Source organism: Pleurodeles waltl, chromosome 10 (genome assembly GCF_031143425.1).
Source record: "Pleurodeles waltl isolate 20211129_DDA chromosome 10, aPleWal1.hap1.20221129, whole genome shotgun sequence".
In the NCBI taxonomy this organism is placed as follows: Eukaryota; Metazoa; Chordata; class Amphibia; order Caudata; family Salamandridae; genus Pleurodeles; species Pleurodeles waltl.
Window position 1 is genome coordinate 1,071,384,307 of NC_090449.1, and position 15,518 is coordinate 1,071,399,824.

The window sequence follows — 15,518 nt, forward strand, 5'->3', positions numbered from 1 at the left end:
GGCCTTGGAAGTGTTTACATTCTGACACCTCCTTACTCTTTCAGATATTTTCTCCAGAGTGAAACGTTTGAGATATAAGATATGTTTGCTTTTCCTCCAGTATTTTTTTTATTTTACCCTTTATTTTTTATTTTTTTATAAAAGCAATGCTTTACATTGTCTAAGCCAACAGCTCGAGACACACACTATAAAGGCGTGAGCTATTGGCTTCTTGATATTGCAAACCGTGGTTCTTCGTGGTAGATCTAAAGACTCAGTTTCCACCTCTCGGAAATTCATCTCCAGTACAGTGTCAAGTCTGTGGCATGGAAACATGTTGCGGATCAGCAGCATCTCTGGAGAGTTGGCTCAGTTAGTGCCTCAGAGGGACCTATTATCGCTTTTCATGACTACATTTCACTGATAAACATCCCAGAATTATGCAGATTCTGATGTAATGAGCATTAGAAGAGCTGATGCAGTTTTTCTTCTGTAAACCATGGTTTTAGGCGGCATTAGGGGTTCCTCGAAACTTGGGTGGACGAGGTTTGGGAAAGGTAACTTATGTCATTGTAATGCTTGTGACGCCTCGTGAGTTTTTAGTTTGTTCTTTTAGACCTAGTGCTGCCTTTTTGCCTCCTTCCTTGGCTGAATACCTGTGTGCCTCATGGCAGTTCAGCATCCGAAGAGAGCTCTTGGTTTACCTTGGAAGGGCTGTTGCTGAGGACAGATTGTATCCTGGGGCCACCCCTCGAAAGTATGGTTTGCAAATATCCATGTTCCACAGTCTTGTAGTTTATCTTGCTTCAGCAGCTTCACTCTGAACTTGTTTCCGAAGTGTTTCGTTCAAAAACGTTTAGGCTGCATAACGTCTGAGAGTAGCCCTAAATATTAGGTACATTTCACCTGATAATGTTGCCACTCAACATTGGTTTTTCATCCTTGTATTATGGTTGTTGTATTAGCAGAAGTCCACCTTCCTTATCGCAACCATGTATATATTCCCTTTATTGTGAGCTTTTCTCTCTTTAGTTTCGTGATAGTAGAGCTGTGTGTGTGTGTGTGTGTGTGTGTGTGTGGTTGTACACCTCTGTGAAGCACCGCGCCAGTGTTTTAATCACCACTGTACAATATATGCCTGTTGTTTCAAACTATGTTAGTTGTTTGTTGGTTGTTTTTTTCCTGGTTGTGTCAAAGTACTAACCATGTGTCTACGTTGTTGCCTTGCAGTGAGACGGATTGTGGCCCCTAAAAAAAGATGGTTGTGCCGGGAGGTTCCCCAGTGATCCAGCCAGACCATGCTGTTGACGCCGACCTAGTACGAGGCTCGAAGGAAGCAAGTTCTCTGGGCCCCGACATAGAGACTGACACTGCCGACCAGGAAGGATCCGAGCTGGAGGAAGTCAGAAAACTGCAGCAGCTGGTCCGAAGGCTTGAGATTCAAAACCAGCAGCTAAGAAGCAGGGGCAAAGTCCGCCAAACTGGACCAAATGCCCAAGGCCACATCAGCAGCAACCTGGACAACCAAAGCTCTCCGCTTCAGGGCATGGAGATCATCAACAGCCTCAACACCATCACTGAGAAGCGAGAGGTGCAGATCATGCCGGACCATCACAGCAAGCCCAGCAATAGAACCGAGAAGGAGAACATTGGCTGTGTGCGGACCGCTGTGGATGCACAACCGCACTATGAGGAGGGCTTGACTAACCCCAAGCTGCTCGATAACACAGAGCTGTCGAGCCACTATGCAAAGAAAGGCCGAGCGCCCAGTCCGGAGAGGACCAGCAGCTCTGAGTTTGTGGATGAGGTTTACTTGGCTGACTTTGAACAGTGGGCTAGGACAAGCGAGCTGACGCTCACTGAGGGCAGCGAGGGGCCAAGAAACAATTTAGAAGACACATCCCTGGATGAAGTGGACTTGTTGGAGCTGGAGACCTGCAGTGAAGATGAAGACTGCTGGTAAGTGGCCCACAGAACAGCACTAGCTGCAAATGCATTTGAGTTATTTAACAACATTGCTTTTCGAAATTAAACAGCAAATAATTGTTGGCTTTTAAATCAATTATATTTTCACAAAAAGCTAACAAATTCTACAGGTGCACGAAAGGCAATACATAGATCTTTGGACGTTCTCATATTGACATGCCACGTTGTCCAAGCCTATTCCAATGGCCCACTGGTGCGTTTCAAATTGTATAATTTGCTTCAATTAGAATGTTGTGTAGTGGCAAAAGTGCTGTGTTGACAACAAATCTTGGTTCCTACAGTAACTTGTGCTAAGGTTTGCAGGATGCGTTGTGCTTGGTCTGACAATACATGGAGCATCTTATGCTGCTCACAAGAAGGTCCTTCTAAAGACATTGGCCACGCTTAGTATTTCTGCATTCAGCGCGCATATTGGGGCGGAGCGGAGGTGAATGTTACTCAGTATTGTGTGGTTGGAGAACTCTGGACGAATGAGCGGGTAAAGACAGACGTGCGGCATTGGATGGCGAATCATGGGGTCTCTCCTTTGTGTGTAGGCGCCTGTGGGAAGCAGATGTTTGTTATAATAACGGATAGAAACAAAGGCAGTATCAGAGGCCTCCATGGAAGCAGAGTTAACAAATGATGTAGGTCTCGGTACGGTGTTCCATCTCCTGTGTCCGAGGACCTTCTGGAGGTGGATGTTCATTGGCAAAACTGTGTGTCGGCCTAAGTCTTAGGACAGCTAGGGTGCTGTTGGTCAGGATTGGGCTGTAGAACCCTGTTCAGCTGATGAACTTAGCAATATGTGGCTCGGTAGTTTGAGCCATAACCACAATGAGCTGAAGACCAATCCTTTAAAATCTGATTCTGCTTCTGGGGGGGCAACCTAATATGGTTTCCTTTTCCTATTTTATCTGTAGTTAAAATATCAGTATAGATGACACCTGTTTTCCAAGGGTGGACTTTGAAGCAGGAAATGAAATAAACATTTATGCTATCATCTGCATGTTGTTACTTCACCGGAGTCGTCTACAACGGGTGATGGCATCTGTCTTGTGCAAACATGGGAGCGTTTCTGATCAAGCCCTAGTGCCTAACTTTTGATTGTCCATAGAACAGACACTTGAGTGAGCACTGGGTGTTACTATCCCCATTTACCTTCATCCTAAGTGACCAGCGTTCAGAGCCAGTCAATTGACAAGCATTGCATGGGTGATCGTGTTCTATCTGCAGCCTGCCCGAGCTGCAGAGCTGTGGCACTGGGCATTAAAGTCTGCAGGGTACTGGTAACAGCATCCCAAGAACGCAACTCTTCAAACAGCGAGTGCGGCTTTACCATCTGTATTCAGTCTGAATGCGCTGAAGGCCTATTGTAGTCGTGTGTGGTGTATCTAACAGTAGGGTGGGCTATGCAGCATAGGTAAGACTGGCAAATATCTCGCATTGTAGCAGTACATAGCGCTTCCTACTCCTATGTGGGTTGTTGAAGCGCTTGCCTGCATGGATAGCACACTATACAGTGCAGGGTGTGAGGTAGGGGATTTCTTTGTTTTGATCCCATGTGGGAGTGTTTCCATGTTGTGTGAGATGACCACCCAGGTGTGGTTATTGTGTTTCGGGGGCTTCTCTTGTTGTACTGCTGATTGGTTAAAGGAGGTGGGCAGATCTGCATGTCCTCTCCTGGGCGGGGGAAGGCGAGTGCCTTGTGCTTTTGAGCGGATGTGGGTGAGTGGTGGAGTACCCTCTCGGGAAATGGTAAAGCCAGTGAACATAGTGCGCTCACCTTGGGTTATGTCTCCATTAGCTCCATCACATCTCCCATGAGATGTTCGCTTCAGCGGAGCAGGCTCAGTCCACTCCCTCTCCTGGCCGGAGGCTTTCTTCAGACAAGCTGATGCACGAGTTGTCTGGACAGGAAGTGACCTCTTATTTAGGGCTTTTAGGCTACTATTGTCTGGATCAAAGGCCTTTTATTCGTGGTGCGAGGCTAGGTAATTCTGTAGGTGGAGTGAAGGACTGAGGAGGGTGGACAGAAATGGAAGGTTAACTGGTGAAGAAGTAGATGGGGGACTGCAGTTACTCATTAAAGGCAATAGCTCGCGGATTCGATGGATGGAGGAGTGTTCCAGATAGACGCGCCTTGCAGCTGTGATCAGCTCTGCAGGTCCCTTCATCATGCTGTGAGTTGGTTTCATCATCCCCTTGTGGTGTGCTCTTTGAGTCGTCCCAGTCGACCACTCTTGGGTCCTAAGGACCTTGACAGTCATGGTCTGGGCACAGCATCAGAGATCTGTGAGGGTGGATATGTCATCCCACAAATTACCGTCATTATGCAAAGCAGATTTGCTGTTTTTTTTTTTTTTTTTTTTTTTTTTTTAATCGCTTTCTCTTGCAGCATTAAGTAAAAGGTGTAATTATAACTCCTCTGCATGGGGCTGATTTTACACACCTCAGACGGAAGGAAAAAGGAGTCAGTCCTCAGGGGTGATTTACAGATCGCTGCACCAGGCATGTTAATCTTCTGAGCTGTACCTGAGGGTTGATGTATATATAGCAAGGTAGGGTGACAAAGGGAAAGAGTATTATGGAACGAGGTATTGAGAATAGAGAAGCAGCTAACCTCGCTTTGTTGGTTTTTTGTTGCGTGACTTTGCATACTGATTTATCACCAGACATGGCCCTCCACAAGTCATGCAGAGGAGGAAGGCAGAAGAGATATTTTGAGGAGGACCGAGAACTTGAACAATAAAGTGTAAAAAAGTTGTCACATAGCAGTATGTTTCCTGTCCATGAAGATAGCGCTTAGAACAAGCTTTGCTAAGCCAATGTTTTGTTTTCTGGTTCACTGTCGATGGGTGGGGGAGGTAGGGAAAGTGTGAATTCTCTCACGTGCAGGAGAAGGGTGAAGACCCTGCGCTGTTGAGTGGGTCCTGGACGACTCCGATCTGTTCACTTGGGAATGTCCCGAGCAAATAAGCTTTGGCAAAGCCAGTGGGTCTGCTGTTGGGCTGCCAGCCTTTTTTGCCTTTTCACTGGTTGTTTAGCCAGGTGTTTTTTTTTTTGTTACATTGGTGTTGGAACATTCCAGGCTCTCAGCAATATTAAAATAAAATAAAAAATGTCTAAAACCAAAAACATTTTTTCCCCTCAAAAACTATACATTACCGTCTCTGATGGGGCTACTTTGTGTGTGGATGTGAAATTATCCAGTGGCCAAAATGGATGTTTGGCCAATACTGCATGATGTGGTGGGTGGAAAAAAGATGTGAAAGGCTTCAGTGCACGGAGAGAGCTCACTTAAAGCCTCCCTAATCAAACATCATATCTACAGACTTTTAGTAAAACCAAAGGTTGTTGCTCACGCCAGCCCTAAAAGTGCTCTCCCTTTGGTTTATGGCCCGTTATCTCCATCAGATCTCCCACGGGAGATGCAGGCTACCGTGCCCAGCTGGCCCAGTCAGCTCACCTTCCTGTTTGGAGTCTGTCTGCAGAGAAGCTGATCCAAGAGATGTTTGGAACAAAGAGATCTCTCACTGGCTGTTGTCTGATCAAAGGCCTTGTGTTCATGTTGAGAGATGTCTGTTTTGGGAGGATGGAGGCTGAAGGCAAAATAAAAGTGAAGATATTTTGAGGAATTTGTAGTAGAGCAGGAGATTGCCAGCTCGTGAGCAAAAAAAAAGCAAGGGTCTCTGGGAGAGTGGAAAGTATTGTGCTTGCATGGTGGTGAGGAAGGGAGGGTAGCCTGGGACTGCCCAGATCCTTTTTATTTTGCCAGGAAAGCACTGTCCCAACCACTGCACCCCCCCCCCCACCTGTACCATCCCCCCCCCCCCCCCCCCCCCAATCCGCAGGGTGCCAACCCGGCTAGGCTGGCACTATGTGGATGCATGGACGTCCCCCCCTCCCCTCAAAGACCAACCCTGTGCCCAGAAGATGTTAATGAGCAGGTCGTCTGTCCCTCTAGTGCCAGGTTTCAACACAAAAAATTAGACCAAACTCCTCTCTCGCAAATAAACGTTGTAGCTGGGTATTGATTCGATCCCTTAAGCGCAAGCATCCCACAGACGGTCTCTGTGCACCCACCCAAAGCTCGGGGGTTCCCTGAAAGGTGGTAACAGCTCACAGCAGCAGAGCACCCTGGATGGGTGGGCACACAAGTGCAGGCCAGGGGCAACTGTCTGTCTGTCCCTGTGCACCCATCTTTCTATTACCCACCAGCACCCAGAACGGACCCCAACCCCTCAGCTCTGGTATTCTAGAATAGTAGTCATTGCTGAGATCACAACAGTAATAACATTTGTAAACAGCAATCACAACCTTCATTGGAACACTGCAAGTGCAACACACTCAGCTCAGAGGCACCATTAACCTCGCTGAGTCCCAGAAACAACCCCCCCTTCACGGACAGTGTAGGGCCCCGAAGCATCCGGTAACGCGCAGCTCCATTTTAATGTCTGCTTTTGAGCTATTTACTCATGCAGTGCTGATGGTTGGTTGGCACAGTGTAAATATTGCGAAAATGTTCGAACGGGGTTGATCGTCACGTTGCAAAGGAAAAGTGACACGAGCCAGACGATCATTTTTATTAATCTTGCACTTTCACTTTTAAATGATTACCCGAGGGGAATGCCCCGAGGACTAACAAGAATGATATACAGAACGCGGGGGGGCTGGGGGGGGGGTCGTGACCAGAAGGGGGGCTGACCAGAGCGTGCCAGTAACGTAGCCAGGGTGGTGGGTGCAATCAGACACATGTCCAGAAGGGAGCTGACCAGAGCGTGCCAGTAACGTAGCCAGGGTGGCATCAGACACATGTCCAGAAGGGGGGCTGACCAGAGCGTGCCAGTAACGTAGCCAGGGTGGCATCAGACACATGACCAGAAGGGTGGCTGACCACAGCGTGCCAGTAACGTAGCCAGGGTGGCATATGAGACATGTGCAGAAGGGGGGCTGACCAGAGCGTGCCAGTAACGTAGCCAGGGTGGCATCAGACACATGTCCAGAAGGAGGGCTGACCACAGCGTGCCAGTAACGTAGCCAGGGTGGCATATGAGACATGTGCAGAAGGGGGGCTGACCAGAGCGTGCCAGTAACGTAGCCAGGGTGGCATCAGACACATGTCCAGAAGGAGGGCTGACCAGAGCGTGCCAGTAACGTAGCCAGGGTGGCATCAGACACATGTGCAGAAGGAGGGCTGACCAGAGCGTGCCAGTAACGTAGCCAGGGTGGCATCAGACACATGTGCAGAAGGGTGGCTGACCAGAGCGTGCCAGTAACGTAGCCAGGGTGGCATCAGTCACATGTGCAGAAGGGGGGCTGACCAGAGCGTGCCAGTAACGTAGCCAGGGTGGCATCAGACACATGACCAGAAGGGTGGCTGACCAGAGCGTGCCAGTAACGTAGCCAGGGTGGCATCAGACACATGTCCAGAAGGGTGGCTGACCAGAGCGTGCCAGTAACGTAGCCAGGGTGGCATCAGACACATGTCCAGAAGGAGGGATGACCAGAGCGTGCCAGTAACGTAGCCAGGGTGGCATCAGACACATGTGCAGAAGGGTGGCTGACCAGAGCGTGCCAGTAACGTAGCCAGGGTGGCATCAGACACATGTCCAGAAGGGGGGCTGAGCAGAGCGTGCCAGTAACGTAGCCAGGGTGGCATCAGACACATGTCCAGAAGGGGGGCTGAGCAGAGCGTGCCAGTAACGTAGCCAGGGTGGCATCAGACACATGTCCAGAAGGGGGGCTGACAAGAGCGTGCCAGTAACGTAGCCAGGGTGGCATCAGACACATGTCCAGAAGGGTGGCTGGCCAGAGCGTGCCAGTAACGTAGCCAGGGTGGCATCAGACACATGTCCAGAAGGAGGGCTGACCACAGCGTGCAAGTAACGTAGCCAGGGTGGCATCAGACACATGTCCAGAAGGGGGGCTGACCAGAGCGTGCCAGTGACGTAGCCAGGGTGGCATCAGACACATGTGCAGAAGGGGGGCTGACCAGAGCGTGCCAGTAACGTAGCCAGGGTGGCATCAGACACATGTCCAGAAGGGTGGCTGACCAGAGCGTGCCAGTAACGTAGCCAGGGTGGCATCAGACACATGACCAGAAGGGTGGTTGGCCAGAGCGTGCCAGTAACGTAGCCAGGGTGGCATCAGACACATGACCAGAAGGGGGGCTGACCAGAGCGTGCCAGTAACGTAGCCAGGGTGGTGGGTGCAATCAGACACATGTCCAGAAGGGTGGCTGACCAGAGCGTGTCAGTAACGTAGCCAGGGTGGCATCAGACACATGTCCAGAAGGGGGGCTGACCAGAGCGTGCCAGTAACTTAGCCAGGGTGGCATCAGACACATGTCCAGAAGGGGGGCTGACCAGAGCGTGCCAGTAACGTAGCCAGGGTGGCATCAGACACATGTCCAGAAGGGGGGCTGACCAGAGCCTGCCAGTAACGTAGCCAGGGTGGCATCAGAAAAATGACCAGAAGGGTGGTTGGCCAGAGCATGCCAGTGAAATAGCCAGGGTGGTGGGTGGCATCAGACACGTGCAGAAGGGTGACTGGCCAGAACGTCCTAGTGAAGTAGCGCGGATGGCATCAGACACGTGACCAGAACGCTGGCTGGCCAGAGCATGCTAGTAGAGTAGCCAGGGTGGTTGGTGGCATCAGATGGCTGGCATCATGCACATGTGCAGAAGGGTAGCTGGCCATAGCATGCCAGTAAAGTAGCCAGGGTGGTGAGGCCATGGCATGCATGTGCGTGCCACATTAGGCACGTGACGGGAAGGGTGGCACACTACAGCATGCACGTGCATGGGAAGGAACCAGACCAGGGCGGCTGCTCTACGTCAGCACATCATAGCTCCCAGCTACTAAGCAGTAGAGTAGGAGGGCTCCTGATAGTCGTATAGTCCTCTGGGAGGAGATCATTTGTTTTATAAGCGCAAAGGCCCTGGGTCCTGTGCTACAACACAGCCTAGAAGCAAAAAGCAAACAAGCATTTGCATTGCATCGGGTCTCGCATTTGCTCGAGTGAGAGCTATTCGCTTTGTAGTCTCCTAACCGGACTTTTCTTGCCACATAAACTGAAAATGAAAAGTAAAACAGTTTCTTATAAGTGAGTCAACAGCCACCATGGGCGTGAAGGAGCCACACAAAAGGAAACCGAAGTTCGCTTGCAGTGAAACGTATCGTCAAAAGTGCAATTATCTGTGTAACTGGCAAAAGTGGATTTATCCATGTAACATTGTCGAAGTTATGCAAAGCCCTTGACTACTGCCAAGCGAGATCGCGCTGTGTAGGTCAGAAGCCATGTGGAAAACACACACCCTCGTATATTTTCAGTACTTTACCTGTGCTCTTGAGGAGGACTAAAAACCGGAAAAGGCATGACGTATGCATGCCTTTCACTAATGAAATCAAGTGAATTTTAAAAGGAAAGCCCACGAACCAACCAAACTCACAGATGTAGTTAAAAGCCCACAGAGAGATTACAACAGGGGCCAGAGTGCTTGCACGCTCGACCATAAAAAGTTAATTTGGAGTGGATGGTCTGTGCACTGCCCGACCACTATTTCCTCGCGCTTCACTGCAGCTCCTTTTTCTGATGCCCAAAAGGTAGCAGGATCTCAAGTGGTCCAAGCTTGTCCATTGAGCAGAGGCTGATAAGCCGATTTTGAAAAACAAGCATTGCTAAAGCCAATAGGTCTCGCCTTTGTGACCAGCTGGTTTGCTAGTGGTTTTTATTTTAGCCATGCTGCCCAGCATCTCTGATGCTGGGCAGCATGGCTAACGTTTTTTTTTGTTGTTTTTTTTTAAAGGGGGGGTGGGGGGGAGTCTTGGATGCAGCACCTGTGTCAGTTTGTAGGTACATGCCACACACATGCCCACACCTAAAAAATGACACAAACACTTTAAAAAAAAATAAAGTTGAACCATTAACTAAAAGTAAAATAAGATGTGCAAAAGCATTTTTTTAAAGCTGCCCAAGGGACAGTAGAAGGGTAGGAAAAGGAAACAAAAGAACGAGGTAGGTAGGATTGCAGAAGCAACTCGGGGAGGTTGAGAGGCAGGCGTAAGCAACCAAGGAGGGGGGATGGCAAAAGCACCACCAGTATGCCAGTTGGTGACAGGGCGCTTTATAAATGCTTTAAGTAAATAAAATAAATAAATGAATCACAAGGGCAGGCGGGAGAAACGAGGAACCAACACAGGGTTTGGAGAAAAGCAACGCAAAGGGTCTGGGTGCTGGGACGGAACAACAGGGAGAGAGAAGGACACTGGTTGGGGGGGGGGGGAAGCAACATGGAAGGTGTGCGGAGGCAATGGGGAGAAGCACATGGATGAACGCAAGAGAGGGCGATGGGGACAAGTAGTTGGGTGACAGTCGCAATGCTCTATGGGAGAGACAACCGCAAGATTGACAAGCTGGAACACAAATCGGAAGCAGGAGTATGAGGGGCGGGAAAGCCAACCAGTCGTAAGCAATGGGTGGGCTGGAAGCCCCCCTGTGTTCTTGGTGTAAGCCACCATATGCCTCACAACAAACAGTGCCTGTGCTGTCCAGTAGGCTCAACCACTAGGGCCTTTTTCCAGAGCCGTGAGCAGAAACTGTCAGTAGCCGCTGCACAAGTCAGATTGACAGACGGTTGCCTGCTAGTGGTCCCTGGTGCCAGCAGACTACGTTTGCCGGCAGTTTGCACAAGCCATATAGCATAGTTGAGATTACCAGTTCCCGAGTGCGGTTACCCTCATCCTGAAGGGCTTCATTTATTGGATGAAGTGTACTTGGGCCGAGTCCTAACGCCTGGATAGTGGAGATGGGTTGACTGAAGGTGGTCTCTTCCTACCTGTATTCACTCACTGGCCACCAAGATTTACCTTCGGCCTATACCTTTCCCTTTGTCAATGTACAAAACAAGCTCTCAAATATTCTTTTTGTAGTGCCTTGATGCATTTCTGCTGTTGTCGCTGTCCGCTGTATTTATCCAGTGTGCTTACTTGAAAATTCAGACCAGGTCAGTCCTCCATTCTTTCAAGGTTGGTTATGTCACTACCATTAAATCAGGTTATCACATCACATCTTTTTTTACATTGTTTTGAAGTGGCAAAAGTGGTGCATGAAGTGCTATAAATTAAGTACAGAATGGGCTAAGCCCATAGCAGTGTGTTAGCACTAATTAACATTGTGTATTCTATCCACATTCACTGAACAAGTGCGTTTATTGTTGAATTTCTTCCCTGGAATTTTCAAAGTTGACACTTCAATCTTCAGCCGTCTTTACACCTCTCTGTGCATTTCGCCGTGTGTGTTCTCTAGAATTTCAGGCGAGAGAGAGAGAGAAAAAAAAAAAAAAAAAAAAAACCTTTCTCTCTTTGTGTAGACCGAATGGCGTGAATGTTCAAGTCTGGCCTATAGATCGCTTCACAGGTTTCGCGAGCCTCATGTGATAGAAAAAAATCATAAATAAAAAAAGTGTGCATATCTGCAAGCATAGTGGGGCTTTGGGTTACACCTCTTCATCGATTCGTCTGTTTAGCTGTCCTCATTTTTCTGCCACCTATCACAGAATAGGGCAGCGGGTCAGCCCCCTTCAGCCATTGGCTCTCTGGAACGTGAAGGGCGGCGCTTCTCCAGATCATAAGTGCACATGTGCCTAAAAAATGCTATTCAGTGCTAAGCCTGGTGGGTCTAACCTGTATTTTGCCAATGCTTTATTTTTTTCTTTCTATTCTTAATGTTTTGATTGTTTAATGCTAGTGTATTTAAACTGTGTTCCCATTAAATTAGTCAGTAGTACCTTTTCTTTGTCAATAAAAATCATATTTTTCTGTGATGTCCATTAAACATAAAACTGGTTATACATCGTTTTTAAGTACATCTACCTGATAAGAAACACATGCCGCTGCTACTGCTCTATTAACATTTTTTTTTTATTTAATTTTTATTTTTCAAGCACATGACCGTCACATTTCAGCGGCAGCAGATTTTCTTTTTTTTGTTTCTTTTATTTTTGTGGCATGTACTTGCAATGATAAATGTAACTTCATAGCAGCAGACCGATTGGCTTTACGTCTGTTTGATTGTGGCACTTCATTTCACGATTCATCTTTGTAAAGTAGGACACTTGCCCCTCCTGTAATCTCCCTCTGCAGCACTGCTGCCCCTTGAGTACCGCCCGCTTCAGCGGTTCTTTCCAGTAATTGGAATCGCCTCTTTGATCCAACACTTGAATTTTTGCAAGGCTGCTTAATTCCTTGGGACTGGTTCCAATGGCTGTTAACGCACAATATATTCTGTAAGATTTTAATTGGATAATTATGCTTTTGATGATTTGTGTAGAGCTTTGCATAAGCAAATAGGGAGGCTGCCAACCAGGCAAGTGTGTGTATTTTTCATGACTGAGATTGGGATGTCTTTAACGGTGAGGGCCAACTGTGCCAAGCTTCCATAGTTCTTATGTGCTGGATGTTGGTCTTTAAACCTTTCACCCTTGGATAGCAGAGGAGGTTCCTGGGCATTGTTGACGTACTGGGTGCCTTGTGTGCCCACAGTAGAAACACCACCATCGCTTAGGTCTACTTTCGATGCCCCTCTGATCAGAGAAAGTACGAGATTTCTACATTTAACTTTCCTGGACAGGAAGGCCCTATGAGGGTGTAACTCATGTACATGCCAGTGAGCCCCGGTAACTGACCCCTCACCGCCCAGCACATTCACACAAAAATCAGCATTGACAGAGCTTCACATGAAGGATCCTTGCTACTTTGTGAAGGGATCATCATTTTGACAGGACTTCTTTCACTGGTACATACCCCAGTCACTGACTACAGAGCGCATGAGATCCAGGGGTTGGGTTTTCAACTGTGGATCCAGTGGTCTGTCCTCAAACTCTGGCTTTGGAGATTGGCCCAGAGGTTCTGTTCTGTGGATGATCACTTCCTGACCCTGCAGGTAGGCACTAGTATTGACTGTTGTATAAGAATAAAAAAAGAATGTTACACATTATCTGTCTGATTACCCGAGCCTGAGAGAAATATCGCACATGACTAACTTCCTTGCATTAGAGCCCTTCCTAGGATCCTTTCATAGGTTTTGGTAGCGTCAGTCATCTCAGTAGGGGAACCAGCTGAAAGGCACCATCTTGGATGTGCGGCCACCCTCTACCACCCTACATCTTCTGCTGCGTTTTGTCTCCCACCCTACATGTCTGTTAGCCTGCATGACATGCCTGCAGCATGATCTATCCTACATGACGTGCCTATGGCATGATCTATTCTACATGACGTGCCTGTTGCATGGTTTCTCTTACCTTACCTTACCTTACATGACATGCCTGCTGCACAGAGTCTGTTAGCTTGCATGACATGCCTGCTACATGATCTATCCTACATGACGTGCCTGGTGTCTCTTATCCTACATGACAAGCCTGCTGCCTGGTGTCTCCTACGTGACATGCCTGCTGCATGGTGTCTCCTACCCTGTGGCGGATCCTCTGCCTCCGCCAGCAGCGGCAACTGCAAAACCTTTACAAGAAAGCAGCAAAAAACTGTGTTTATAATTGTTTTCTTGAAAAGGGGAGGGGCCACAGGCTCTGACGAGCACTGAGGGGGAAGTGCATAGCACTCCCCCCTCAATGCGCATGTATGTTTGGCTGGCCATCTCTGGCCAAACATACGCATGCATGTTTGGCTGGCCATCTCTGGCCAAACATACATGCGCACAGAGCTCTCTCCAGCCCGGCACTATGTTGCTGTTGTATTCTGGTCCTAAGTGTGTGTGAAGTGAAGTACTCTGTACAGATGTTCACCTTGAGGCATCTGGTTCTGGCTCTGTGTCTGCTTCCGCTGCAGAGTCCTGGCCTTGCCTTTAATATTGCATGTGTTCCACTTTGTGCTAACAAGGCTTTCTGACCTACTTTCAAGTAAAAGGAAATGGAGGTTGGCTTTCCTTTATGAAATATTCATTGTGTTCTGTGTATGTTCTGGGGCGTGAAGGCTCGGGGCAGCTGGTTTGTGGTGCTTTTCATGCAGCCTTGTGGTAACAATACGCTTCCTCCATCTGTGCAATGTACGACAGTGACGCCTGTGGGGTGGAGCCCTCCCTGGGGAACAGGAATGGTGAATGTAGGCACCTTTCGGGGGGGGGATAATACACAGGTGTGCTCAATCTTCTGAAAGAGAATATTCTCCTCAGCGACAGACAAGATGCAAAACGATGGAATGAACCAGAGAGCTCATTGTAACTCTGGACTCTTTTGCTTGACATAGCAGCTCTCTGCACAACATCGTTTGTTGCCAGTTTTTTTAACAGGTACAGAGTGGGCTCAGCCTAGAGTTGAGCCACTCTCTCTTGCTATTGGCTGTTTGATCTGTCATTCTACCTTTCGCTAAGTGCTTCTATTAGCACGCATGAGAGACTATTTTCTGTCTGTCACATTCAGTTTTTATCTCCTATATGCCCTCTATTAAGTAATCCTTTTTTTGCTGATTTTTTTTCCTCTGGATTGTCAAAACCAGATGGACAGGCTTTAATGTGATAAACCGCATTTGTGTATGCAATACAAGCCTACGGCATTTTATTTTGGCTGTGTTTGGATTTGTTGGCTAATTAAAGCTGGACCTATTGGCTTTGTCAGTGCTTGTTAAAGTTTATTTAAATTAAATCCAAACTGCACATTAAGTGTTGGTGCATGTCCATTCAGTGGCACCTATGCCAAAGGGAATATGACTTAAAATGAATACCTTACACAGTCATTATGAACATACCTTCAAAGCCCACTTTCTTTGATCTGATGTCATGGTTGTGATACAACCAGACATTTTAAGGACTAGCTAGACAGGGTTCCTATCACTCTTTCAGACCCCCTCTCAGAGGACCACAGGGTGTCAAGGGGCTACTGGGCCCAACTGTGGTGGTTGATGTCCTTTACTCCTGATGTCAAGGGCCAGACCTACTATGGATCCTGCTCAACTGAGCCAAGTACCCCGTCTGCACTTAGTTCTCTATAGTAGCTGTGGTCGAGCAGTCGAGACTCCCTTGTGGGGGAGGGGGCGGGAGGGATGTAGAAAGAGGTCAGTGAGCACGACTCATAACTCAAAGTGCAAACGATACGAGCAGTAAATCAATGTCCAGTCCAATTCTCGATTTTATAGAAAAACAGTGTTTTTATTTCGAACTCTACACATGCAAAGGTATAAGACATTCAAAAGCAACACAATCCCCCTTGAGTTTGGGTCTCTAGTAGTTATCAGGCCAGGCTTTGTCCCGTCCTCCTTCGTGTAACCTGTACAGGGTTATTCTCCATTCACTGGTGGCCTGAGATTGCAGCCTGCGAGGATGTACTCAAGTGATCTCCTTCTGATTCTTTAGGAATTAGTCAAGTGTCTGTGGTGGAGCGGCACAGCTGAAGGAAGTCCTTCAGGGCCTCAAAGGCCCTGTCCCGGTCTTACTCCGGCGGTATGGCAGTGTTCGGCAGTAAAGCGAGTGCCCTTTCCTCAGACGCTCACAAATTTGGACCTTGTAAGGCACAGTCGGGTGCTCACGAGGGACACAGCACAGCCTCTGTCAAATGCGCAGCTGG

The 15,518-nt window shown here is 48.2% G+C and overlaps 1 protein-coding gene across 2 annotated transcripts in view; it reads left to right on the forward strand.

The window, feature by feature from the left end:
• Positions 1–15,518, forward strand: part of LOC138262255 (SLAIN motif-containing protein-like) — a 128,402-nt gene that overhangs the window by 41,946 nt on the left and 70,938 nt on the right. For both annotated transcript variants that reach the window (XM_069212124.1, XM_069212125.1), the window contains exon 2: positions 1,210–1,938. In XM_069212124.1, the coding sequence (XP_069068225.1) occupies positions 1,238–1,938 (701 nt within the window). In that variant the 5' untranslated portion in view covers positions 1,210–1,237. The remainder of the gene's footprint in view (positions 1–1,209; positions 1,939–15,518) is intronic.